General features: G+C 43.0%; 2 protein-coding genes across 3 annotated transcripts in view; one reads left to right on the top strand and one right to left on the bottom strand.

Moving 5' to 3' along the window:
- Positions 1–8,939: 8,939 nt before the first annotated feature.
- On the bottom strand, positions 8,940–18,696 carry Erh (ERH mRNA splicing and mitosis factor). 2 transcript variants are annotated; one of them, XM_038336279.1, is made up of 4 exons: positions 18,555–18,696; positions 15,680–15,767; positions 11,907–12,027; positions 8,940–9,455 (listed from the first exon to the last, which is right to left on the bottom strand). In XM_038336279.1, the coding sequence occupies exons 1-4, from the start codon at positions 18,555–18,557 to the stop codon at positions 9,353–9,355; spliced, it is 315 nt and encodes a 104-aa protein (XP_038192207.1). In that variant the 5' UTR covers positions 18,558–18,696; the 3' UTR covers positions 8,940–9,352. The 2 variants fall into 2 exon arrangements, with proteins under 2 accessions (XP_038192207.1, XP_038192206.1); XM_038336278.1 differs by lacking the exon at positions 18,555–18,696 and adding an exon at positions 18,131–18,397.
- A 300-nt stretch (positions 18,697–18,996) lies between these two features.
- Slc39a9 (solute carrier family 39 member 9) overlaps positions 18,997–21,727 on the top strand; it is a 48,032-nt gene continuing 45,301 nt past the window's right edge. The window contains exon 1 of the mRNA XM_038336277.1: positions 18,997–19,804. Within this exon, the coding sequence (XP_038192205.1) occupies positions 19,709–19,804 (96 nt within the window). The 5' untranslated portion in view covers positions 18,997–19,708. The remainder of the gene's footprint in view (positions 19,805–21,727) is intronic.

Here is a 21,727-nt window from a genome sequence, read left to right as displayed (position 1 = left end):
CTATTGTTTACCACTTTTCCCTGCAACATCTGATCTGCTATAAATTACATGCAATAAGTGTTTCCTTTTTATCATTTTTATTCTTTGTGCCTAGTTAGCATAAACTGTCAATTTGACACAATCTAAAATTGTCTGGGAAGAGAATCTCAACTGAAGAATTATCTAGATCAAATTGTCCTGTGGAGGATTGTCCTTTCTAAGTGGAAGTAGGAGGGTCCAGCCCACTGCAGGCAGTGCCATTCTCTAGGTTGGACACACAGCCCAGTGCCAATCAGCATAATCCTCGATAATCCTGCCATGCCTCTTGGCCAGTAAAGTGAGTTCCTTGGTCAGTACTTGATGGAACAGCAAGCAGGCCTGCCTCCAAGTGACTGCCTTGACTTTTCCCAGCGACTGACTGGAACTGCCAACCAGATAAACCCTCTCCTTCCTTATGTTGCTTTTGGTCAGGGTGTTTTATCATGACAGCAGAAATGAAACTAGAACATTCTAAATATGACTTTAAAATTACATTTTATTTTTAAAACTTATTTGACAGATTACATGAATTTATCATGTAGAACATGTTTTAATTTATATATTATGAAATGGCTAAATAAAACTAATTAACATATGAATTACCTAACATTTTATTTGGGATAAGCTTAAAACCTACTCACAGCAATTTTCAAGAATTTGCACATTGTTTTTAGTTAAAGCCTATCAGTATAATTTGCAATTTGAAATATATATGTGTATATATTAATTTTTTATTTCATTTTTAATCATGTGTATATGTGCGTGTATGCCATGTGTGGGGGTACCCATGGATATCAGAGGCACACGATCCCCTGGAGCTGGAGTTACAGGCAGTTGTGAGCTGCCTGTTATAGGTGCTGGGAATTGAACTCCATACAAGCTCTTAACAGCTGAGCCACATTTCCAGATCAATATTTTTTTATCTTTAGAAATTATATTTGTCTAAAAAATAATTTAGAAATATCTTCATTTTTTCCCCAAATACAATCATATTAGCTCTAAGGATCTGTTTATTTATTTATTTATTTATTTTTGAGACAGAATTTCTCTGTAACAGCCCTGGCTGTCCTGGACCTTGTTTTATAGACCAGGTTGGCCTTAAACTCTCATAGGTTCACCTGCCTCTGCCTCCTGAGTTCTGGGACTAAAGGCGTGCACCACCAGCATCCAGCTGGGTCTGTATCTTTATAATGACTGTATTAATGTTCCTCTCTGGCAACTCCATCCCTGTCATTTCAAGGTTAGTTTCTGCTGATTGATTTCATCTCTGGCTGTGAACACGGTCTTCCCAGTTTTTCTTTGAGTAGTAATTTGGATGTGGGACAGATATGTTTCTTTATCCATCTTCCTTTAATAAACACTGGTCTCTATTTTGGCACACCAATTATTTGCAGATGGGTTGATTCCTTCATGCAGCATTCTGAGGTTCTGGTGAGGAAATCTAGAGAAGGCTTGCTTTGAGGGACACTTCAGTCTCGTTATGAATGGGACCCATACTGGGGGTTTCCACGGGTCAGAAACTTCCCTCTACAATTGCATGTCCTACATAGTCATATAGGACTCGATTGGGGCTAGTCACTTTCATGTCTCCTCACCACACAGGAGTTCTTGAGTTTCCTTCTCTGTGCTGGTCAGTTTATTAACTTGATACAAACCAGACATCTAGGAAGAGGGAACCTCAACTGAAAAAAATGTGGTCATCAGATTGGCCTATAGGTAGCTCTGTGGGACCCAGCTTACTGTAGGCGGTGCAATCCCTGGGCGGGTGGTCCAGGGTTGTATAGGAGCATGAACCTGAGGAGCAAGTCAGTATGCAGGTTTCTCCATGGCTCCCACTCCCTGGGATTCTGGAAGTTCCTTTTCAGCTTCCCTCTATCCAGATCTTTGCCCTGTGACTGCCAGCTGCCCCAGCTTCACTTAGATTCTTTTTTTTTTTTTTTGGTTTTTCGAGACAGGGTTTCTCTGTGGCTTTGGAGCCTGTCCTGGAACTAGCTCTTGTAGACCAGGCTGGCCTCGAACTCACAGAGATCCGTCTGCCTCTGCCTCCCGAGTGCTAGGATTAAAGGCGTGCGCCACCACCGCCCGGCTTCACTTAGATTCTTAAATCAGTCTCTTCAATCAGAAGGCGATTGGTCCTATGTGGATCCTCCCCGTGACTGCCATCCAAAAAAAAAAAAAAAAAAAAAAAAAAATCCGAGGTGTGGGGCTCCCTCAAATTTCTCCTCATTCAGGATTCCCAGCCTTCTGTTGGCTTGCCGACTAGCGTCTCAAAAGTGAAACTGTTCGTTCATTAGTCTGAGCTTTATGGTTGTTATGGCTGGAGGTGGACGTCTGGATTAATTTTTGTTTTTCACTTTCTCTGGTCTGAACTCTGACTGAATTTGGTTCTCTAGAGTTTGAAAATCTGTAGCATGCAAACCAATACATTAAAAACAAACAGCTGAATCTGTATAATGTTACTTTTATGTTATATGCTTTCAGGGCTGACCGTTTGGTACTGGATAGCCAATGGTTGAGCTCTTCCCTGGGGAAGACTATTTCTCGGCGTCCCTTGGTTGCCTGTGGTTCTGTGTAGGGTTGAGGCCTCTTGAGCCTTCCCAGACACATCAGCGTTGTCAGCAATCTGCTGCGTGCCTCCCCTTCCCTCACCTCCCCCAGGATTCTCTGTACTGTACAGGATGGCTGTCCTGGAACTCACTCTGTAGACCAGGCTGCAGGCTGGCCTCAAACTCACAGACACCCACCTGCCTCTGCCTCCTGAGGGCTGGGATTAAAGACGTGCGCCATCATGCCCAGATTATTGTTGTTCTTGTTCAGCTCATTTTTAGGCAGCCATGATGGTGAGACTGTAGGTGTAGCTTCTGACATTCTCGCAGCAAAACCCCGTTCCTCTGGCTCTTAGAATTTTTCTCAGGTTGTATTTGATACACACACACATATGTTAACTACAATTAATGAGCAAAAAGACCATGAGTTTGAAGGAGAGCAGGAAGGAGTATATGGGAAGGTTTGGAGGGAGAAAAGGGAAGGGTAAATCATGTAATTATGTTATAATCTCAAAAGATTAAAGAAGTGAAAACTTTAGACATTTCTTCTGCTTACATGTAAGTAAACTACCCTCATTTAAAAAAAAAATCCAGGACTGGAAACAGTTCAGTAAAGTGCTTGCCTGACAAGTGTGAGGACCCAAGTTCAATACCCAGGACTTTTAAAAAATCCATCTTGAGCTGGGCAGTGATGGCACAAGCCTTTAATCTCAGCACTTGGGAGAAAGAGGCAGGCAAATCTCTGTGAGTTTGAGGCTGGCCTGGTTTACAGAGCTAGTTCCAGGACAGCCAGGGCTGTTACACAGAGAAATCCCTGTCTCAAAAGGGAAAAAAAAAAAGCCGTCTGTAACTTGCAACTTTAGAAAAGCACAGACAGATGGGCCCTGGGACCCGTCTCCCAGAATCTGGTTGGGCATTCTAGCCTATCTGGCTAGTTCTAGGTCAGTGGGGAGCTTGTCTCAAATTACCTGAGGAATGTATGACACCCAAGGCTGTTCTCATGCAAACACACACATGTGCACTATCATGAGTGCACACACACACACGCACACACACACGCGCACACACACACCCTTCCAAATGACCTTATCACCACTGTTAAGTTTTCAGTGAACTTTGCTGTATGAGCTACGTTTCCAGTTGCTAGGATATAAATCCCTGACAAAAGCAAAAGCACCGGAATCGTAGTTGAGGATAAACTTCCTGACTGGGAGTGTGTGTGTGTGTGTGGGGGGGGGTGTGGGTGCGTGCGCGCATAATCATTACAAGGTACTACTAAGAAGCCCTCCCTGGCCTCACGTGGGGGGCCCTCATCGCCCTCATCCCAGACATTAGGCCCAGATATATCACTTATCACACACCACGCTCCTGTACTCCACCTGCAAATGTGCTATTTGTCTTGTACGGCTGAGAGCTCCTGAAATGCAAATCAAAAGCCTTTTGTCATTTCTCATCTTACCTGCCTCACTGAAACCTTCCTGGTTTGACTTCGATGATTTTATATTCCTTGGCTTTCCAGTCCAGTTTACACATCAGAGTGTTTAATCCTTCTCATGCAAAGACCTGACAGGTTATGACTGAAAAATCTTTTAAGGCTACCTGCAGCCTAAGCCTTAGCTTGATTTCTAAGGCGCTGTGGCCATAGTTTTGACTTTTATCTATGTTATATGGTCGCCTTACTCCAAGCACGGTGGCTTCCTACCCAAGGCCACATCCCCTCACTGCCTGTCCTATCGTCCTGCTGTCTGTCCTCGTTGTTTAAACTGCCCTCCAGCCAGTCTGTGACCCCAGCTGCTCATGAGATAGAGGAAAAGGACCACTGGAGCCCAGAAGTTTGAGGCCAGGTTTGGCAACAGTTAAACTGTCTCAGAAACAAATCCCTCAGAATTAGAGAGAAGGGCTTCTTCCTTCGTGGAGCTGGCTCCATGTGCCCTCCATCTTAAACTTCTCAAGTGCAGATTAGGGTTGACACAATTTCTGCTCTACAAACTTGACTGTGGGCTGGCTTTCAGCTTTATTCTTGAGAGGATGTAATAATTTGCTACTAGACAAGATTGCCTATTATGTAAATAATGGCCCTCAACTGGCAAATTATACCTAAATGGGGGAAATTACAGACTCAAGGAGGGAGAACAGCTATTTCTTGCAAAATATCATTTTAAGGTGTGTTGCTTTTGTTTATGCTGCATTTGTTTAATTCCATGAAGCTGTGATTCTTTGTCTAAAACACCTGATGGTCCTAATAAAGAGCTGAACAGCCAATAGCGAGGCAGGAACAAGGATAGGCGGGGCTGGCAGACAGAGAGTATAAATAGGAGAAACGAGGAAGAGGAGGAGCAATGAGAGAACAAGGAGAGGAGAAAGCTAAGGGCCAGCCACCTGTAGAAGCCGGATTATACAGGCCATATTCCTACATTGTATGGCAGCCAGAATTCTAAGCGACCTAGCAAGGCACAATTTGCACCTTTCACATAGAAGGTGGTCGCCTCGCCTTCTGACACTGAGACAGCCTGACGCCATCCCAAGTCAAGGGTCAGGATATGTTCTGCTCCTCCTATTGTAATTTAGGAGGCTGCTTAGGGAAGAGGTGTTTTTCAGTCTATGTGACAGAGCAGGCATGGACGTGACCTAAGTCATTCTCCCTAGGAAACATAATGCTAATGAGCTTCCCCCTCAGTTTACGTCTTGATATAAAAGCTGTTTGGAGAATAAACATGCGTGATTTTTCAGGATGTGAGTTCAGGACTTCTAGAAAGATCACTGAAAACTGCCTTCCCATATAGTCATGTGAATTGTTTTAATTCTCACACCTCCACTACAGCACGAGAAATGGTTTGGGTCTGGCCTGGTCCCAGACCCTGACAGCCACCCAGCTACACAGCCAGTCAGAGTAAAAATGAAAGTCAGATGTACAGAAGAAAAAGAAAAGTCCCGGGGCAAAAGGTAGACGGGATGATTTAAGAAAAGCTGGCTAGAAACAAGTCGAGCTGGCATTTCTAAGTAAAAACAAACCTCCATGTGTTTACCTGGGAGCTGGGTGGTGGGCCCGCCCCGAAAGAGCTAAAAGAATAAAACATCATACAACTTCTCTCAGTAGTGACTCTCATGCCTGGGCACACCTTGGTCTAAGACACCCAGACAGCTGAGAGGTGACACTTGTGCACGAGGTATCTAAACCAGGTGGCTCTTACACAAGTCATCTCTTGTACATGAGCTCTATCTTTGTGTAGAGGATAGTCCTTGGGAAGATGGATGAGCCACCACACAGAAGAGAAACACTTGCCGGGCTGATGTGCTGCCCGCTCCTGTAACTCAACACACGCTAGAGTTAAGCTGAGAGAAAACCTCAGTTGAGAAAGTGCCTCCGAAAGATCTGGCTGTAGGCAAGCCTGTAGGGCATTTTATTGATTATTGATGTGGGATCACCCTGTCCATTGCATGAGGTGCCACCCTGGACAGGTGGTTCTGGGTGCTCTAAGAAAGCAGGCTGAGCAAGCCAGTACGTATCACTCTTCCTTGGTCTCTGCATCAGTTCCTGTTGGATTTGAGTTCCTGCCTCGGCTTTTTTCAAAGGACTGTGATTCAGGATATATAAACCAAATAAACCCTTCCCTCCCCAAGTTACTTTTGGTCATGGTGTTTCATCACAGCAATGGTAACCCTAACACAGCTCAGTCAGTATGCTGTTGTTTATGAGTAAGTCAGTGCTGAGTGTGATGTGTCTTGTGAATCTATGTGCTTGGGTCTGATCAGGCCCGTGACAGCAGCCAGATGCATTATGTAGCTCACAGCTATTCATTTTGTAGTCTCCAGCTCTGATCTGAGGTTAAAATCTTGTCTTTTCCACCTAGCAAAGTCTACTGCTATGCAATCTGAGCAAATCACTCAAACAGCCTGGTTCTATGTTTTTTCATCTTTTATAGAAATAAATGCAAGCACGCTTGCATATGTCTGTAATCCTAGCACTTGGTGGCTGAAGCAGGATTGCAGATACTATAGTTAGGATCCTAGAATAGGATGCATATCAAATGCCAGATCAGATAGGCAGCAAAGGAAGACCCTGATACAGGACAAAACAAAAAGCCAAAATACCAAAACCAAATCAACAAACAAGAAACCAAAAACCTTCTTAATATGTTACAGGACGATGAGACTAACCCTGGTTTCTAAGCAGCAGAATGTTGGCCTAAATTAATGTCAGGCTCATCAAGCTGCTGTAAAAATGTCCATACCTAAGGGCTTCCTACAGAGCAGTGTTCAGTAGACAGCAATCATAACTGATTCATTTCGTCAAATACAAGGTACAAATAATACAGCTCTTCATGTAAGCCAATGTGATAATGAACCACCTTGCCCTTTCTCCCAACTCAGTCTGTTCCATTTCATAACAAGTATAAAACTGTCCATCCCTGCGGCGCATAAAATGGCTCACCACCACTCCAACTCAGACATGGCTATTGCAACTTGCTGGAACACCCCCCCCACAATTTTATTATCTGTGTGGGTATACAAGTGTACATGTAGAGAACAGAGTAGAACTTTGGGTGTCAGTTTTCTCCTTCCACCATGTAGATCCTGGGGATTGAACCCAGGTTGTCAGGTTTGGCAACAAGGGCCTTTACCAGCTGCTGAGCCACTTCACTGGCCTGTGCTGGAAGTCTTTTAAGCCAAAGAACTGGAAGAGAAATGAGGTAGCTGAAATCTCCCTTTAATATTCCTGAGCTCCCAGATCAGGTATTAGAAGACAGAGACAGCCAAGATCAATAAACAGTTTAGAAACCCTCAGGTATAGCACAAGGCATACTAGTATTTTTTCTTCAAGTACCAGTCTTAGGCAGCAGAAATCAAAACTGTTTTACTTATGGAGAAAAGCCAATGACTGTAACTTTTTGCCAACACTGGGCAGTGGTAATAGCTGGGTCAAACCAGTAAGTTTTATTACAGACCTCACTTTAAAAGGCTGTTTTAAAAAATTATCTTTTAATTTAAAAATTTTTTATTTTCAATTGTTAAGTCTGAGGATAGCTGTATGGAATCCATTTGCTCCTTCCAACTTTATTCAGGTTACTGAGATCAAGCTAGGTTTGTATGACAAACACCTTTATCTGCTGAGCCATCTTACCAGCACCCTGAGAGGCCTCTTTGACCTCTCAGGTATGACACTGGAAATGGCTGAAACATTTTCTTCCACGTCCAACATCATACACTACATTGTATGAAGTGTCCGCTCCGTTCCTATCTGCTGTTCCACCTTAAACAAAGCCAAGACCATAAGAGAACTACAACCGTCAGCAGGACAGATACTATGAAAAAATGGCCACCTGATGTGACTGTTGCAGCTATGTCTTTTGAGATTTAAAAGTCAGGCTAATTCCTTGTGAACATCACCACTAGAATCCTGTCAGGTACCCTAGTCAAGTCTATGGTAGAGTGGTATTTCCATTAAGAACAAGCAGGGATAGGCACAGTGGTAAGAGAACATGACTTCAATGTGTAAAGGCCTCAAGTTCATCTGCAGTACTGCAATAGATGGCCATCAATTTCTGAATTTTATTTTGCATAAAACAGAGTTAAGGGTCTAATATAGGGAGAGGAGCAGGGAAAAGGGAACAGTAGGCCGACCATGAGCCTCCCTGTAAACTATGAACCTCATGGTGTGTGAAGACGCTGACCACTGGGGAAGTAACAGAATTAGGAGTGTGCAGTACTCAATGACAAGAACAGTTGGTGTGTTCAAGTCATAACAGAACCACCATACTCCAACCGAGATGGCTTTGTACTTTTTCTGCGATCCTCCCCTCACCCTAATACCTTCCATGGAAGAGTGGATAGTTAGTATTCCCAGCTGCAGACTCTGACTTCCCAGAGATTCTTGGAGAGGGTTCCCAACTTAGGATGTTGTGAAAGAGGAACATTTTGTGCTCTGAATTCTTTCTGCAAGCTAGTGCTTTCAGGTCTAATGCTCTGAAGTAATGCCGGGAAGGGAGCTGCATTGAGCCACAGCCATCGGGGAGGAAGGCACTGAATCCAAATCCAGTGTACTGTTTGCAGTTGTGATGCTCCACAGGTTGGGGTACTAAATGCATTTGTACTATTTCCAACTTGTCAAGGGATATATTCCCATTGCTGAGTCTAGAAGCACCTTATGTTTGCACCCACAATAGATACAACTATTGTCACTACAACTGAGATTTATTGATTGCTGGAAAATTGAGGTAAAAGCTCATTAGCTTCATATAAGTAACCCACAGCAAAATGGGTCCAAATACATAAACTTTCAAGTTCTTTGTGTAGCAACCTACTGATTTTGAAACTGTTAAGGCTTTTCCAGACAATTCAATGCTTAGAGAGAAAAACAAAAACCAAAACACTCAATGAGAAATACAACTACAGAACATTTCTTTATTTTCACTAAGACTTTCCCAGAGGACATAACTAAGCTTGTCACCACCCCACCCCCGACAAGGGGTTAGTGCACTCGCTGCTGTAAAGCAGACACCAACAGTTTCAAGGACTGGAACCAACCTTAAATGGCAAAGAACACTTTCTCTCTGAATTATCATAAAAATGTTTAAGTAAAAAAAAAAAAGAAAGAAAGAAAAAGAGTAAAGGGGCAATAATGGTGGTTTTCAGAATGAAAATATCATTCATGTTCCATGTCATACATTCAATCTTGGCTCTAGCGTAACAAAATGGAAACAGGATTACTATCATACAAAATGTTCACTACAGCACGCTGTATGCACCTGTTCCAAGCCCACCCCCAGCCCCTAATGCTTCCGACTCAACTACTTCCCAGCTTGTTGGGCCTGTCGACGAAGGAGCACGTAGATCTTCTCTTTGATCCAGTCTTTGTTATAAGGCTGGTATGTCTGTGTATCAGCTCGGTAACTGAGGAACAGAAAGAAACAGGCAAAGTCACCGTGGTCAGTAAAAGCACACATTGTAACTCCCCTCGAGTGGCTTTAATAGGCACACTTTCACACATAATGTGATTTCAAAGTGGACAATGCTGTGGTTTTAATGAAGATTTGCATCACCTAGTATAACCTTATGATGGTAAAAAGTCAACTTTCAGAGCCCCTAAGCACTCACACACCTACTGACCAAAACCCATGTGTTCTCTATCCCACATAGTTTCTATTTTCAAAGTTCCTTTAGTGATTAAAAAAAAAATAAAAGCTAAACACGAGTACAAGCTTTAGATCTGCTAGATTTGTTTTGAAACAACTAAGAAATCTCTAAAAGAATATTACTTTAACAACGACTTTCTGCTAATGTTTAAGGATCTCACAGTTTAAGACTTGCCTTTTAAAATAAAAGTCAAAGCCTACAGAGGAAAATTTCAGAAGGACACATCTTTTAGAAGAGAAGGGTGAGGCAGGGAAGACCAGCTGCAGCAGAACTCTATTGACAATGAAGGTTTTCAGCACCTATAGTACACTGAGCATCCAGCCAGTCAGGGTAATTTTATGGGACTTGAACAGAGCAGATTTCCAGCTGGCCTTAAACTGAACCTCATCTGGTAAGGAATACATACTAGAGCTGCAGTATAGCACTGGAGAGAGAGCTTAGTGAGTAGTTAAAAGCACTGGTTGCTGGGTCCAGGACCTGGGTTTGATCCCCAACATCCACATGGCATCTCACAAGGTTCTGTTACTCCAGTACCCGGAAATTCAATATTTGAGTTCCAAAGGTATTATATGCACATGGTATACAAACACATGTAGGCAAAATACCGTACACAGAAAATAATAAAAACTCAACAACAACAACAACAAAAAACCCTGTAGTATAAAAAGGCAGACAAGCACCAGGTGTGGTGGTACAGAATCCCAGGGCTTGGAGGCAGAGGCAGGTGATCAGTTCAAGGTCAGCCTGGTTTACAGAGCAAGTTCCAGGACAGCCAAGGCTACAGAGAAACCCTGTCTCGAGAAACAAACAAACAAACAAACAAACAAACAAAAAAAGCCAAATGGGAGCAGGGATGTAAAGATGGCTCAGTGGTTAAAAACTCTTTCTGGTCTCTGAGGTCTGGGATTCAATTCCCAACATCCACATGATAGCTCATACCCACCTGTAACTCCATTTGACCTCTTTTGTGCTCTATGGGCACCAGAAATGCACATAGTAAACTGACATACATCCAGTAAGTCACTCATACACATACAAAAAATTAGACAATCGATAGTACTTATTAAAATTAAAGACGTTATCAAGCATAGGGTATTACTTTAAGTATCTGAATTAGCTCAATCTTTTAAAATAATCCTGCAAGTAGCTACAATTATCTTTAAAAATAAAATATAAGTGAGCAAATCAAGGCTTAAAGTGAAGCAACTTAATAGTTAAGTGATGGCGAGCAATATTCCTTCTCTTTTTCTATAGATCATAAATCTTGTCAACCATTTTCCACACACATATTGCTAAATATTCCTGGCACCAGAACCCTATTAACCATTAATGTAAAAATCTACATGCTATTTTTTTCACGGTACTAAAGACTGATATGGGGCTTTGTGCCTAGTAATCAGCAGTCTATGATGAGGTACATAACCCCAGTCTGCTCTTACCTTTTATTTTGAGACAGGATCTAACTAAGTTATCTAGCCTTACTCCATCCTCCAGATTCAGGGATACAAGCTTGCACCCCTACATATAGGACCAGTTTTCAATAATGGAAATAAACTCCAAAGGAGGAATGCTTTGTCTAAGCAACACCCATTTTTTCCTGGATGATAAGGCCAGAGGTTTATTATAAGCACACAGACCACTGCCTAACATGCCTTACCTTACCAAATGCAAAGAAATAGCCAGTTGTTTACTAATGCTGCTTTATGAGAAATATTCTAAATAATAAATCATTTTCTAGGATTGGTCTCTGTTCATACATCCTAATTAAGTGCCAATTTAGTCTACTTTAAGAGGTAGACTACAGTGCAATATTTAATTAGTACTACTCAATAAAACTTAAATATAACTATAATAAGCATACTTAAAATCTAAAACCTCACACCAATGAAACAAAAACAAGTTTACACAGTCTAGGACTAAAGCTAAAGTTCAAGCAAAGAACTTTGGTTTTAATATGAAATCAGTTACTTTAGGGAAAAGCCTAAGAGGACAAGACACTCCAGAAAAAAAAACTATTAGGTTTAGGGCACAGATAATGTGGAGCTTTTAAATTAGCCTATCTTCACCCTATAATATCAACTGGCAGTTTCCTATGCTTTTGGCTTTATATTGTCAATTTAATTTTTGGTATATATGTAAGTGAAAAACTAGTAACAATAGACAAAAGTAGAAAAATACAAATTAAAAGATAAGGTTGCTAATACTTACACAAGACAGCTGAGATCTGCCAGATCATCAATAAAATCAAACAACTGACTGATATCGTATGTGATGGAGGGGCTGTTGGGATTCATTCTTTTCAGATGTTCTTCGTACATCTTACAAACACCTAAAGGGGAGAGAACAAGAGCTATATTGTCAATGTATCTATGTTAGAAAACCTTAGCAATGACCCTTTTCAGGCTGTCTCCCCGTGCTCCCCCCCCCCCCCCGGGACTTTCTACATAGCCCAGGCTAGCCTGGAACTCACAGAGATCCTGTCTCTGCATCCCAAGTGCTGGAATTAAAGGTTTGTGGCACTACATCCGTATTGTATTGTGGTTCTTGTTATCAGGTTTCTAATCGTTCTAATAGAGCAGAAAAACAGCACATTTCCCTATTTCATCTTCAAATTTTAGTGCAATGGAAAAAGTCACAATAACTAGCAATGAAGTTGGAATTTATCCTGATATGGTACTGAAGATCCTAGACTCTAGATTCATTAGGAATTCTGAAAGCCAGCTCTTTTATCATAAAACTGGGGACAAATGATTCCACCCAGAAACCTTACCTGACAAATATATTTCCATAGGGTTCAGATTATCTGAAATAATGCACATGAACATCGGCACAAATGAAACCTTGTAAATAATATAAGGATATCATAAAACCAGGTGTGGTAGGCACACCTGTAATCCCAGCATTTGAGAGGCTAAGGCAGAAGGATCAGAAGTTCAAGCTCTGCCTCAGCTACATAGTGAGTTTAAGGCCAGCTTATGATACACCAGACTGTCTCCAAAAACCAGAAACAAAACCCCCAATCAACAATTATAGTATATTAACAATTATCAACAGAGCACATTACCTATTAATTTTCAACCAGTAAAGCATTCTATAACTGGGGGAATAAACCTTTTCAGTCCAATGCTACCACCAACTACTCAAAGGATAAGTGCCATCAATATTAGTTACCTGTGGGTAACATGCCCTATTCTGTAATACACAAGCCCTTAAGGCATTTAATTGCTACTAGCATACTACATTAAAATCATATAACTGAGCCAGGCACTTGTGGCGCACGCCTTTAATCCCAGCACTCTGGGAGGCAGAGGCAGGCGGATCTCTGAGTTCGAGGCCAGCCTGGTCTACAAGAGCTAGTTCCAGGACAGGCTCCAAAGCTTCAGAGAAAACTGTCCCCAAAAACTAAAACACACACACACACACACACACACACGAAAATCATAGGACTGATAAAATTATATATAAGTGAAGCCCAGGAAGGTAAATCCACTGCTCAGGTGTATAAGGCACTACTGACCTGTCCCTACTGTCATGTTTAGTGATCAGACTATGCTTATCTGCTATCACCAGGAAGAACCAACATTTACGCAGCACTCTGTTACAGGTTGTAGTCAGAGCAAGGAGGCAGGAAGTTAAAAAAACACTATTAGAACTAATAAATGAGGTATCAAGGCTGAAACTACAAGATCATTACATGACAATCAATCTATTTCTATACAAACAAACAACAAACCAAAAAAACCCCAAACCAAAATGCTCTACTACTGAGTTATTCCCCAGTCTCTCAATTACCTCCCGCCTCCACCGGGTTTTATCAGAAAGCAACCCAGTACCCAGCTCAGGCAGGTTTCAAACTTGTACGCCTCTTGCCTCAGTCTCCTAAGTGCTAGCATACATGATGATGGTAATGACCAGCACTCATTTTTTAATTTTCTAAAGTGGGAACTAGGGGGCTGGAGAGATGGTTAAGAACTCTGGCTGTTCTTCTAGAGGACCCGGGTTCAACTAAACCACCACTTCTCGTCTTTTCAATAGTGTCATATATAGCCCAGCCTAGCCTTGAACTCACTATAGCTGAGGATAAACTTAAACTTCTGATCTTCCTGCCTCTACTTCCCAAGTGCTGGAATTACAAGTACACACCCCATACCTGTTTATGTGGTGCCAAGGAATAAATTCAGGCTTTGTACATGCTAGACAAGTCACTCTGTAAAATGAGCTACACCCCAAGCCCATAAACTACAATTTCTAACCTAAAAATGGGAGTTATAAAACATAGAAGAACCTGAAATGCACACTGCTATGTTGCAGAAGCCAGTATAAAAGGTTTGTATGCAACTGATACAGTGGGTTCATGGTGTGTGTGTGTGTAGTGTCAGCATTCATGGATTTAATTAACCATGGGTTGAAAAGATCTGAAATACAAATTCCACAGGTATTGAACATTTTTAGACTTTTTCAGTCACTGTAACAACTGTACCACATCAACATAAGATATTAATGGGGGAGGAGTGCATTCTAAATCCAAACATCAATTAAAGTACACTAATTAAAAATAAACCAGAGGCAGATACAGCGGTACACATCTATAATCCCAGTACTCAAAAGAGGTCAAAGTAGGAGACTCCTACATTCTAGGATAGCCTGGGTAGGTATCAAAACTGTCATAAATAGACAAAGTTAGACTTTACTAAGATTAACAAAGGCTAGGAAAGGCCACTGTCCACAACCAAGACCTAGAGACATTATGTTAAAGTGGTAGGCCTCTGCCTCCCAAGTGCTAGGATTAAAGGCGTGTGCCACCACCTCCTGGCTCCCCATTTCATCTTTTTTTTTTTAAAGATTTATTTATTTATTATGTATACAACATTCTGCCTCGATGTATGCCTGCATGCCAGAGGAGGGCGCCAGATCTCAGTACAGATGGTTGTGAGCCACCATGTGGTTGCTGGGAATTGAACTCAGGACCTCCGGAAGAACAGCCAGTGCTCTTAACCTCTGAGCCATCTCTCCAGCCCCTCATCTTTAAGAGTAGAATTTGATGGCAGTGCCAAGGATATTACACTAGTTACTTTGAAGCCACCTTTGATTATAAGTAGCTTTTGTTTTTATAGGCATTATTAATCGCTGTTAGATTTAGAGCTTAACCCAGTCAATTCTGAATAATTAACAGTTTTAGGGGCTTGTTGAGCAGCCAAACAAAAGCAACTATATAACCTTTTAACAGAAAGAGGCAAAGAACAACTTCCTAGAAACAGTGTAGGGCAACACAACCAGTTAACATGATGTAATGATTAAGCACAAAAACAAATCCACACTGCAAAGAACAGTCTGTGTGCAAATGGTTTACCCAGTGAAGAAACATCAAGAGCCAATTGTTCCCTGGGTGGAGTGAAAATTTAGCAAATGCACAATAAATCATACTGATCTGATTCTGTGAACCCTGGCTTTGTCTTAGTTAACTTATTTTCCAACTTTCGTATGGGCTTTTGTTGGCTATGGGTTTTTTTTTTTTTTTGGTTTTTCAAGACAGGCTTTCTCCATGTAACAGCCCTGATTATCTCACTCTGTAGACCAGGTTGGCCTCAAGTCATAGAGATCTGCCTGTGTTTGCCTCTTGAGTACTGGGGTTAAGGTGTGCGCCACTCACTACACCCAGCTAGCTTTTAACATTTATTAATTTAATAGGCAGGTTATGAGGTTTCATAAGGCATTTTCAGAGAAGGCCATAACAGCTCTCTAGTGCTACAGTTTAGCAAGATTACCTAAGAGGTCTATGTCAAATACCCACATGTCATAAAATATTGTAATGATCCACGCTAAAAATTGATTTTCCCTGTTTAAAATAGTAATTCAAAAAAAAATCTAGGGGGAAAAACAATTGCAGGTCTTAAACGCTATTTATCTCATAGGAGAATTGCGTGTGTATCGGCGACATCAAGATTTCCTCCTTGACCAGTTTACCTTTCGTGCCCACTCACCTTCCATGCACTCATTCACAGACTCATAGTCTGCATAAGTCCTGCCTTCTGGCCTCTTGGTAGGCTGTACCAGCAAAATGGTGTGAGACTGAAGGAAAAAACCAATTTCAATGAATATCCTAATATGCATTTCAGAAAGTCATAATCACGACATTGTATATGACATGAATGTTAGTTATTAAAACATAATTAATTAGGTTGCTCTTCCCACAATATGGATGCCGTTGTCCAAATATGTGATCAGTGCTGGGTTCACAACTCCCCTAAGTCAGCACCTTACTTTGGGTCATTTATCCTCTCCAACTCCAGATATACCTGCCAGCAAGTATTCACAAAAACCTGTCCACTGGTTTCCATCTCTATTAACGTTCAGAGAGAGAGAGAAAGGGAAGGGGATACCATAATCACTGCGTCAACCTAAGGTCTTTTGACAACTTGAACACAATAGTGGAAACACTTTTATTCAGAAATTACTCTCACATCAAGGTGTAAGATAAATCAGTAATATAAAGCGTATTTGGTAAATACTATCCTAAAACAAAAAATCCATTAAACTATTGAACCTAGTAGATGACTTGCCTTACGGAGCTAGCTCATACCCAAACCACTTACCACACTGCAAGCTACGTGAATGCACCCTAAAACACTGAAACTGTTCCTTTCCTGCTCACTGGAGGTGGGAGGAGGTGTTGAGGTCAGTTTCATGGTTTGACTTCTCATATTTTGGGACAGAAATGAATTCTTTGGATTTGCCCTGTGCCTGTAGGATAATCTGTGGCATCTTTTACCTCTACTCATTAGATGCCACTAATACCAACCCTATTTATTACTACCAAAGTAGTAATAAATAATCAAAAATGTCTCCAAATGTCCCTGAGGTAAGAAATCCTGAGGAGTGCAGACTCACTGGTCTACTGGGATTATATGGCCTTACCTAACGTCTCCCATGCCTGATGCAACTCCACTGCAAATCCAATCCTTAAATTATTCATCTTGGTTTCTTTGCTCGCAAAACTAATTTCTGGCTAAAAAAATAATTATTTTCTTTTTTCTTTCTTTCTTTCTTTCTTTCTTTTTTTTGGCTTTCCAAGACAGGGTTTTTCTGTGTAGCCCTGGCTGTCCTGGAACTCACAGAGATGCCTCTACCTCCTGAGCGTTGGGGTTAAGCCAATCCCCAATCCCTATGTAATCAGTTTATTCTTATGCCCAAACTGTTGTGAGATGATCCAAAAATTTAACTGTCAACAAATTGGAACTGAGATGTCTTGAGAGCTAGGCTTTCTTTTCTGGGTTAAAAAAAAACAAAACAAAAAACAAAACAGTACCTTTAAATTTCATATACCAAAGAAAGCACTATTATTTCCCCCACCCCAGCAAGATTTGAGTTGTTTTGACTAAGTATAAGACTTGAGGCAAAACTCTTAAGTTGGTAACAAAGGAAACACTAATTTTCACCTGTACTGACACGAACAGTATTCGTTAGTGATCAATAGCCAGAGAAAGCATGGGATTAGATTTGTTTATACACGTTCATAAAGGCCAGCTACTCAAAGCAAAAAATAGTCTTATGACTCCTGTAACAGCTTAACCTGGACAAGCTATTCATTCTTTGCCACATTTTTAAAATTTTAAGGCAAATTAAGGAATAATCTTAAATAGTAATGTTTGAAAAGTGTACACACAAACACACACACACAAATCCTGCTCCAATTAATAAATCCCATGAACCTCTCCCAGGAGGGCTGGGGTACTAGAGGGATGGCTCAGGTTAAGAGCACAAGCTGCTCTTGCAAGGGACCAGTTTTTCAATTCCCTGCACCCACAGGGCTACTCACAATCACCCCAATTCCAGGACAGGACGCCCTCTTTTGTCCGCTGCAGGCACTGCATGCAAGTGGCACACAGACATGCAAAGCACCAATACACAGAAAAAAAGAATCTCATAAGACTCCCCCCCCCAACCCCCGCCAAAAGCAAAACCACAACAAGAGGGTTAAAGGTACAGCTCAGTAGTTAAGAGCACGTGCTACTCTCACAGAGGACCTGAGTTTGGTTCCCAGCACCCACATCCGCCACTCACAACCGCTTGCTGTAACTCCAGATCCTGGGGACCTCACACCCTCTTCTGGCCTCAGCGGCCACCTGTACTCACACGCACAAACACAGACACATAATTTACCAAGTAAAACAAGAGCCTTTACAGAACGTAAAAACCACAGTTCACTACCATCCCTGTCGGACTACAGGGTCTGAACACTGCGGTCTCTGCAGGCTCCACTCTCAAGAAAACTTAAAGAACAAAACTGAAGGCGGAAGGAACTGCCAAACCGGGACAACTGAGGATACTGAAAAAACGGAAATACTTAAAAAACAAAACAAAACAAAAAAACAAACAAAAAACTGCGGGGACGGCAAAGGAGGCAAAGCAAATCCGACCCCTCACCCACCCACCCCACGTGCGGCGAACAGCAAGGCGGCGAGTTTGTCAATTTCAGTCAAAGGTCTGACACACGTCACCCGGCCATTGTTCCTACTGCTCGCTGGTGCATCTGGTGCATCTGGAGAGAGAGAACGGGCACCCCACGCCTCCCTCTTCCCGGTAGCCATCCGCAAACAGTGCATCCTCAGCCCACCGCGCAGCTCGCCCCCAGCAGCCGGCGGGCGCGCAGCCGCAGGGCGGACCAGATCCGGGGCCTACAGTCAGGCCCCGCGTCCCGGCGTCGGGAAGGGGAAGGGTCGACCCCCGAGCGTGAGCGTGGGGGGCGGGGAGCGGCTCGCTCGCGCCGGATGGGCGGAGACAGGAGGAACGGGAAGATGTACGGGAGCAGGGGTGCCCCTCGAAGTTGGGGACCCCCGGGAAGCAATGAGGCCTCACCATCTCGTCAGACGCTTTGCTGCAGCCGCCGCTAACACCACCACCGCCGCCGCCGCCGCCGCACACGAGCTCAGCCGCAACGCCGCCAACAGCCAATCCCGCGAGAGCAGCCGCCGGAAATGGCCTGAAGCGCGACGCGAAGGAGCCTTTTGGACCACAGAGATTTACGCATTTCCGGTTTCTAGAGCGGATATTGACGCCGTTTCAGCCATCATGAGTAAGGGCTCCGAGCTGTGTAAGAGACATTTTTGCCGCTTTAGAGACAGTAGTTTGTCTCGGGACGCTGTTTTCTGTACTTCAGTTAGCAGCCAGGTAGCTAAAGTGATGGAGAACATAACGGTGGTACCAGTCTCTTTTTTTAAAGCCTTTCTAAAAAAATGGCGGCAATATACGTACCGCGGCTTATAGGTCGGTTGTAACCCGGAAGTGCTCTGCCTGAAGGGGCGGTCAGACAATCCGGAAGTGGGAGTAATGAAGAGGTGCCACTTGGCGGCCATGGCAGCTGTAGTATTGGCGACTCAGGGTCAGGGCCTGGCTGAGGGAAGTACCATGGGCAGTACCCGGTGTAGGGTAGAGACAGCATTGTATCGACTTTGCTGTTGAGTCCTCGGGGCCCGCCGTTAGAGACTTGCAGGATAGCTTGCTCGACCCTAGACTTGGAAGGGAGTTTGCTGGGACTGGTGGGCTGGTCCCTTCCCTGGGGGCGGATCACCTGCGGGGGCCACCCTAGGGAACCAGGTGCCGCCTGGGAAGAAGACACTTGGGTTTTACCTTTTTCCTGCTGCTACCAGACACACTGCCTAGGGGAGTGGGTCGTTGTGGCATCCTCATTCCGAAGATTGAAGAGCTCTCTTTCGCGCAATCTTTCCATCTGTTACCCACCGGAATCCCGGTGGCTGGCATCCAAGAGCCTGAGATTTCGCAAAGTTTTCTCTGGTGCTAGTATCAGCAAAAAGGAGCTGGCGTCTTAGTGCGTTCGAGAGCAGCGTGCTTCGTGAACACACCGGCTGGTGGCAAGGTTGAGAGACGTGAGAAACTCCCTTGTTTGCTTGAAAAAAAAAAAAAAACCCACACGTTTAAAGAGCCTAAGCGCCTTTTCAGACCGCTGGAATTTTGAAACCTGGTGGGAGAGAGAGTACCTACAGGAGAGCAGAATGGATGATTTCCTCTCCATTAGTCTGCTGTCTTTGGCAATGTTGGTGGGATGTTACGTGGCTGGAATCATTCCTTTGGCTGTTAATTTTTCAGAGGTAAGAAATCCTCCTTTTTTTTTTTGCCAAGTGTTAGGACGGTGCTAGTCAGTGATATTTGCAGAGAAGCTGTTTCTCAGCTCTAAGGTCTCTTTAAGGAAAAGATACGTAGCAGTTCACAGTAGAAACGAAGTTCACGTTCAGCCCTATAAATTTTTCGTTTGTTTCTTCTGTTTTTGTTTTTTCCAGACAGGGTTTCTCTGTGTAGCTGTGGACAAGGTTTCTTTGTAGCTTTGGTGCCTGTCCTGGAACTAGCTCTTGTAGACCAGGCTGGTCTCGAACTCACAGAGACCCGCCGCCTGCCACTGTCTCTTGAGTGCTCCATAAATCTTAACCGAGAGTGGTGGATAACCCGCTGAAGAAGCAGGAATGTTCAGACTTCTCTGAAAACTATATATAAAACTGAGGCTCTGTGCGTTTTCCTAGAGAGAGGCACCATAGTTATATTCTGGTGGTTCCCAGAGGTTTCAAGGAAACAAGGTACCAGATAAAAACATATGGAGACTATTGACTGTCCATGTGAATCAAAATCAGTATAATAGTTTCTTGAGAGGTTGTGAATGCTTTTTGAGGAAAGCTTAGGTTGCCAGCCTACAGTCAGTGTAAGGGGAAAAAAAACAACTGAAGTAGGTTGTTATCATTTCCTTTCAAAGAAGCCAAGGATTGGAATGGACATTCTGCCATTATTTTCAAATTTGTTTGCTTAGAAATAAACTTTTAGGTTACTATGTTTGGATACTTTGGTTCTTTGTTAGGTTGTCTTCCCTTAGAGAGGTTAGCCAAGGGAGAGGAAAGATCCACACCTCCATTCTTTAGATTGTCACCAAAGAGTTTCCTAGGTGCGCAGTGCTCAAAGGTTTAGGGAGAAAAGTACACCATCAAGAGAATTTCATGGTTTTGTCCTCGAGGTCAGTACTAAAAGAAGCCCTTGCCTGAGTTCTGTTCCTGAAAAGGACTGATATCCTCAAAGGAAGATGGGGTATAGATGGGGCATGAGGTAGCCTTGAAGAGGGTCAGAGGAAACGGCTTCGGTGGAAAGTGGTGGGTGGAAGGATAAACAGCCTTCAGCCAGGGAGGAGGAGCGCTTTGCTCCGACTTGTCTCTTCCTTTTCCATTGTCTTTTTCACTGTGCCCTTTGGGATATAATGATACATGTATGGATATTTTGCCTACATGTGTGTCTGTGTACCACATGCATGCATGGTGTCATTACAGGCCAGAGGAAGTCATGGAGTCCTCTGGAACTGGAGTCACAAAGGGTTGTGAACCACAATTGGGTGCTGGGAATTGAACTTGGGTGCTTTGAAAGAGCAGGTAGTGTTTTTACCCGCAGAGCCATCTGTCCAACTGTTAACGATAACACTCTTTTTAAAAAAAAGATATATATAAAACCTAACTTGACTCATTGAAAGTGCTGGGGTCTGGCCAGATAGTAGTGTCTGCCTAGAATGTACAAGGCCTAGGTTTGGTACCTAGCACTGTCACAAAGCAAAACTCACAGCAGACTCACTGAGCTACAAACAAGGAAACAGGCAGTGTGACTTGGAAGTTTATCAACTGTCTTGGAATGAGAGCTGCTCTGACTCAGAGTTGTTCTCAGCCACTGTCGTGGCATAGGTACATAGTACATGTACTACGTAGCTCACGGACAGATCCAGCCCACAGACTTACTGTTAGATTAGCATGTTTAAATATTTGTTATTGTTGTTTCCTGTCTTCTGTCAAGGTAGCAGTTGGATAGAGCTGGACAGAGGTGAAATGTCACACAGTTCTCGACCAATGAAGCCTCACTTTTAGGTCACTTTCCTGCCTAGGCTTTCTGAACCTCCTGTCTTTCCTCTAACATATTTTCTTTCTTTTAAAATATTTATTCACCATGTGGGTGCTGGGAATTGAACTCAGATCTTCTGGAAGAGCCCAGTG

The sequence above is a fragment of the Arvicola amphibius genome, chromosome 7, assembly GCF_903992535.2.
Source record: "Arvicola amphibius chromosome 7, mArvAmp1.2, whole genome shotgun sequence".
Classification (NCBI taxonomy): domain Eukaryota; kingdom Metazoa; phylum Chordata; class Mammalia; order Rodentia; family Cricetidae; genus Arvicola; species Arvicola amphibius.
This window is presented reverse-complemented; position numbering and strand designations above follow the sequence as displayed.

Bases quoted from the DNA above. Each gene is read 5' to 3' on its own strand.
- Erh (XM_038336278.1), bottom strand. From the start codon at position 18,301: ATGCACTGTTTGCGGATGGCTACCGGGAAGAGGGAGGCGTGGGGTGCC. The intron at 15,768-18,130 runs GTGGGTGGGTGA...TTTTTCCTTCAG, and splicing joins TGCTGTTCGCCGCACGTGGG to TCTCACACCATTTTGCTGGT. The intron at 12,028-15,679 runs GTGAGTGGGCAC...TCTCCCCTTTAG, and splicing joins TGTGAATGAGTGCATGGAAG to GTGTTTGTAAGATGTACGAA.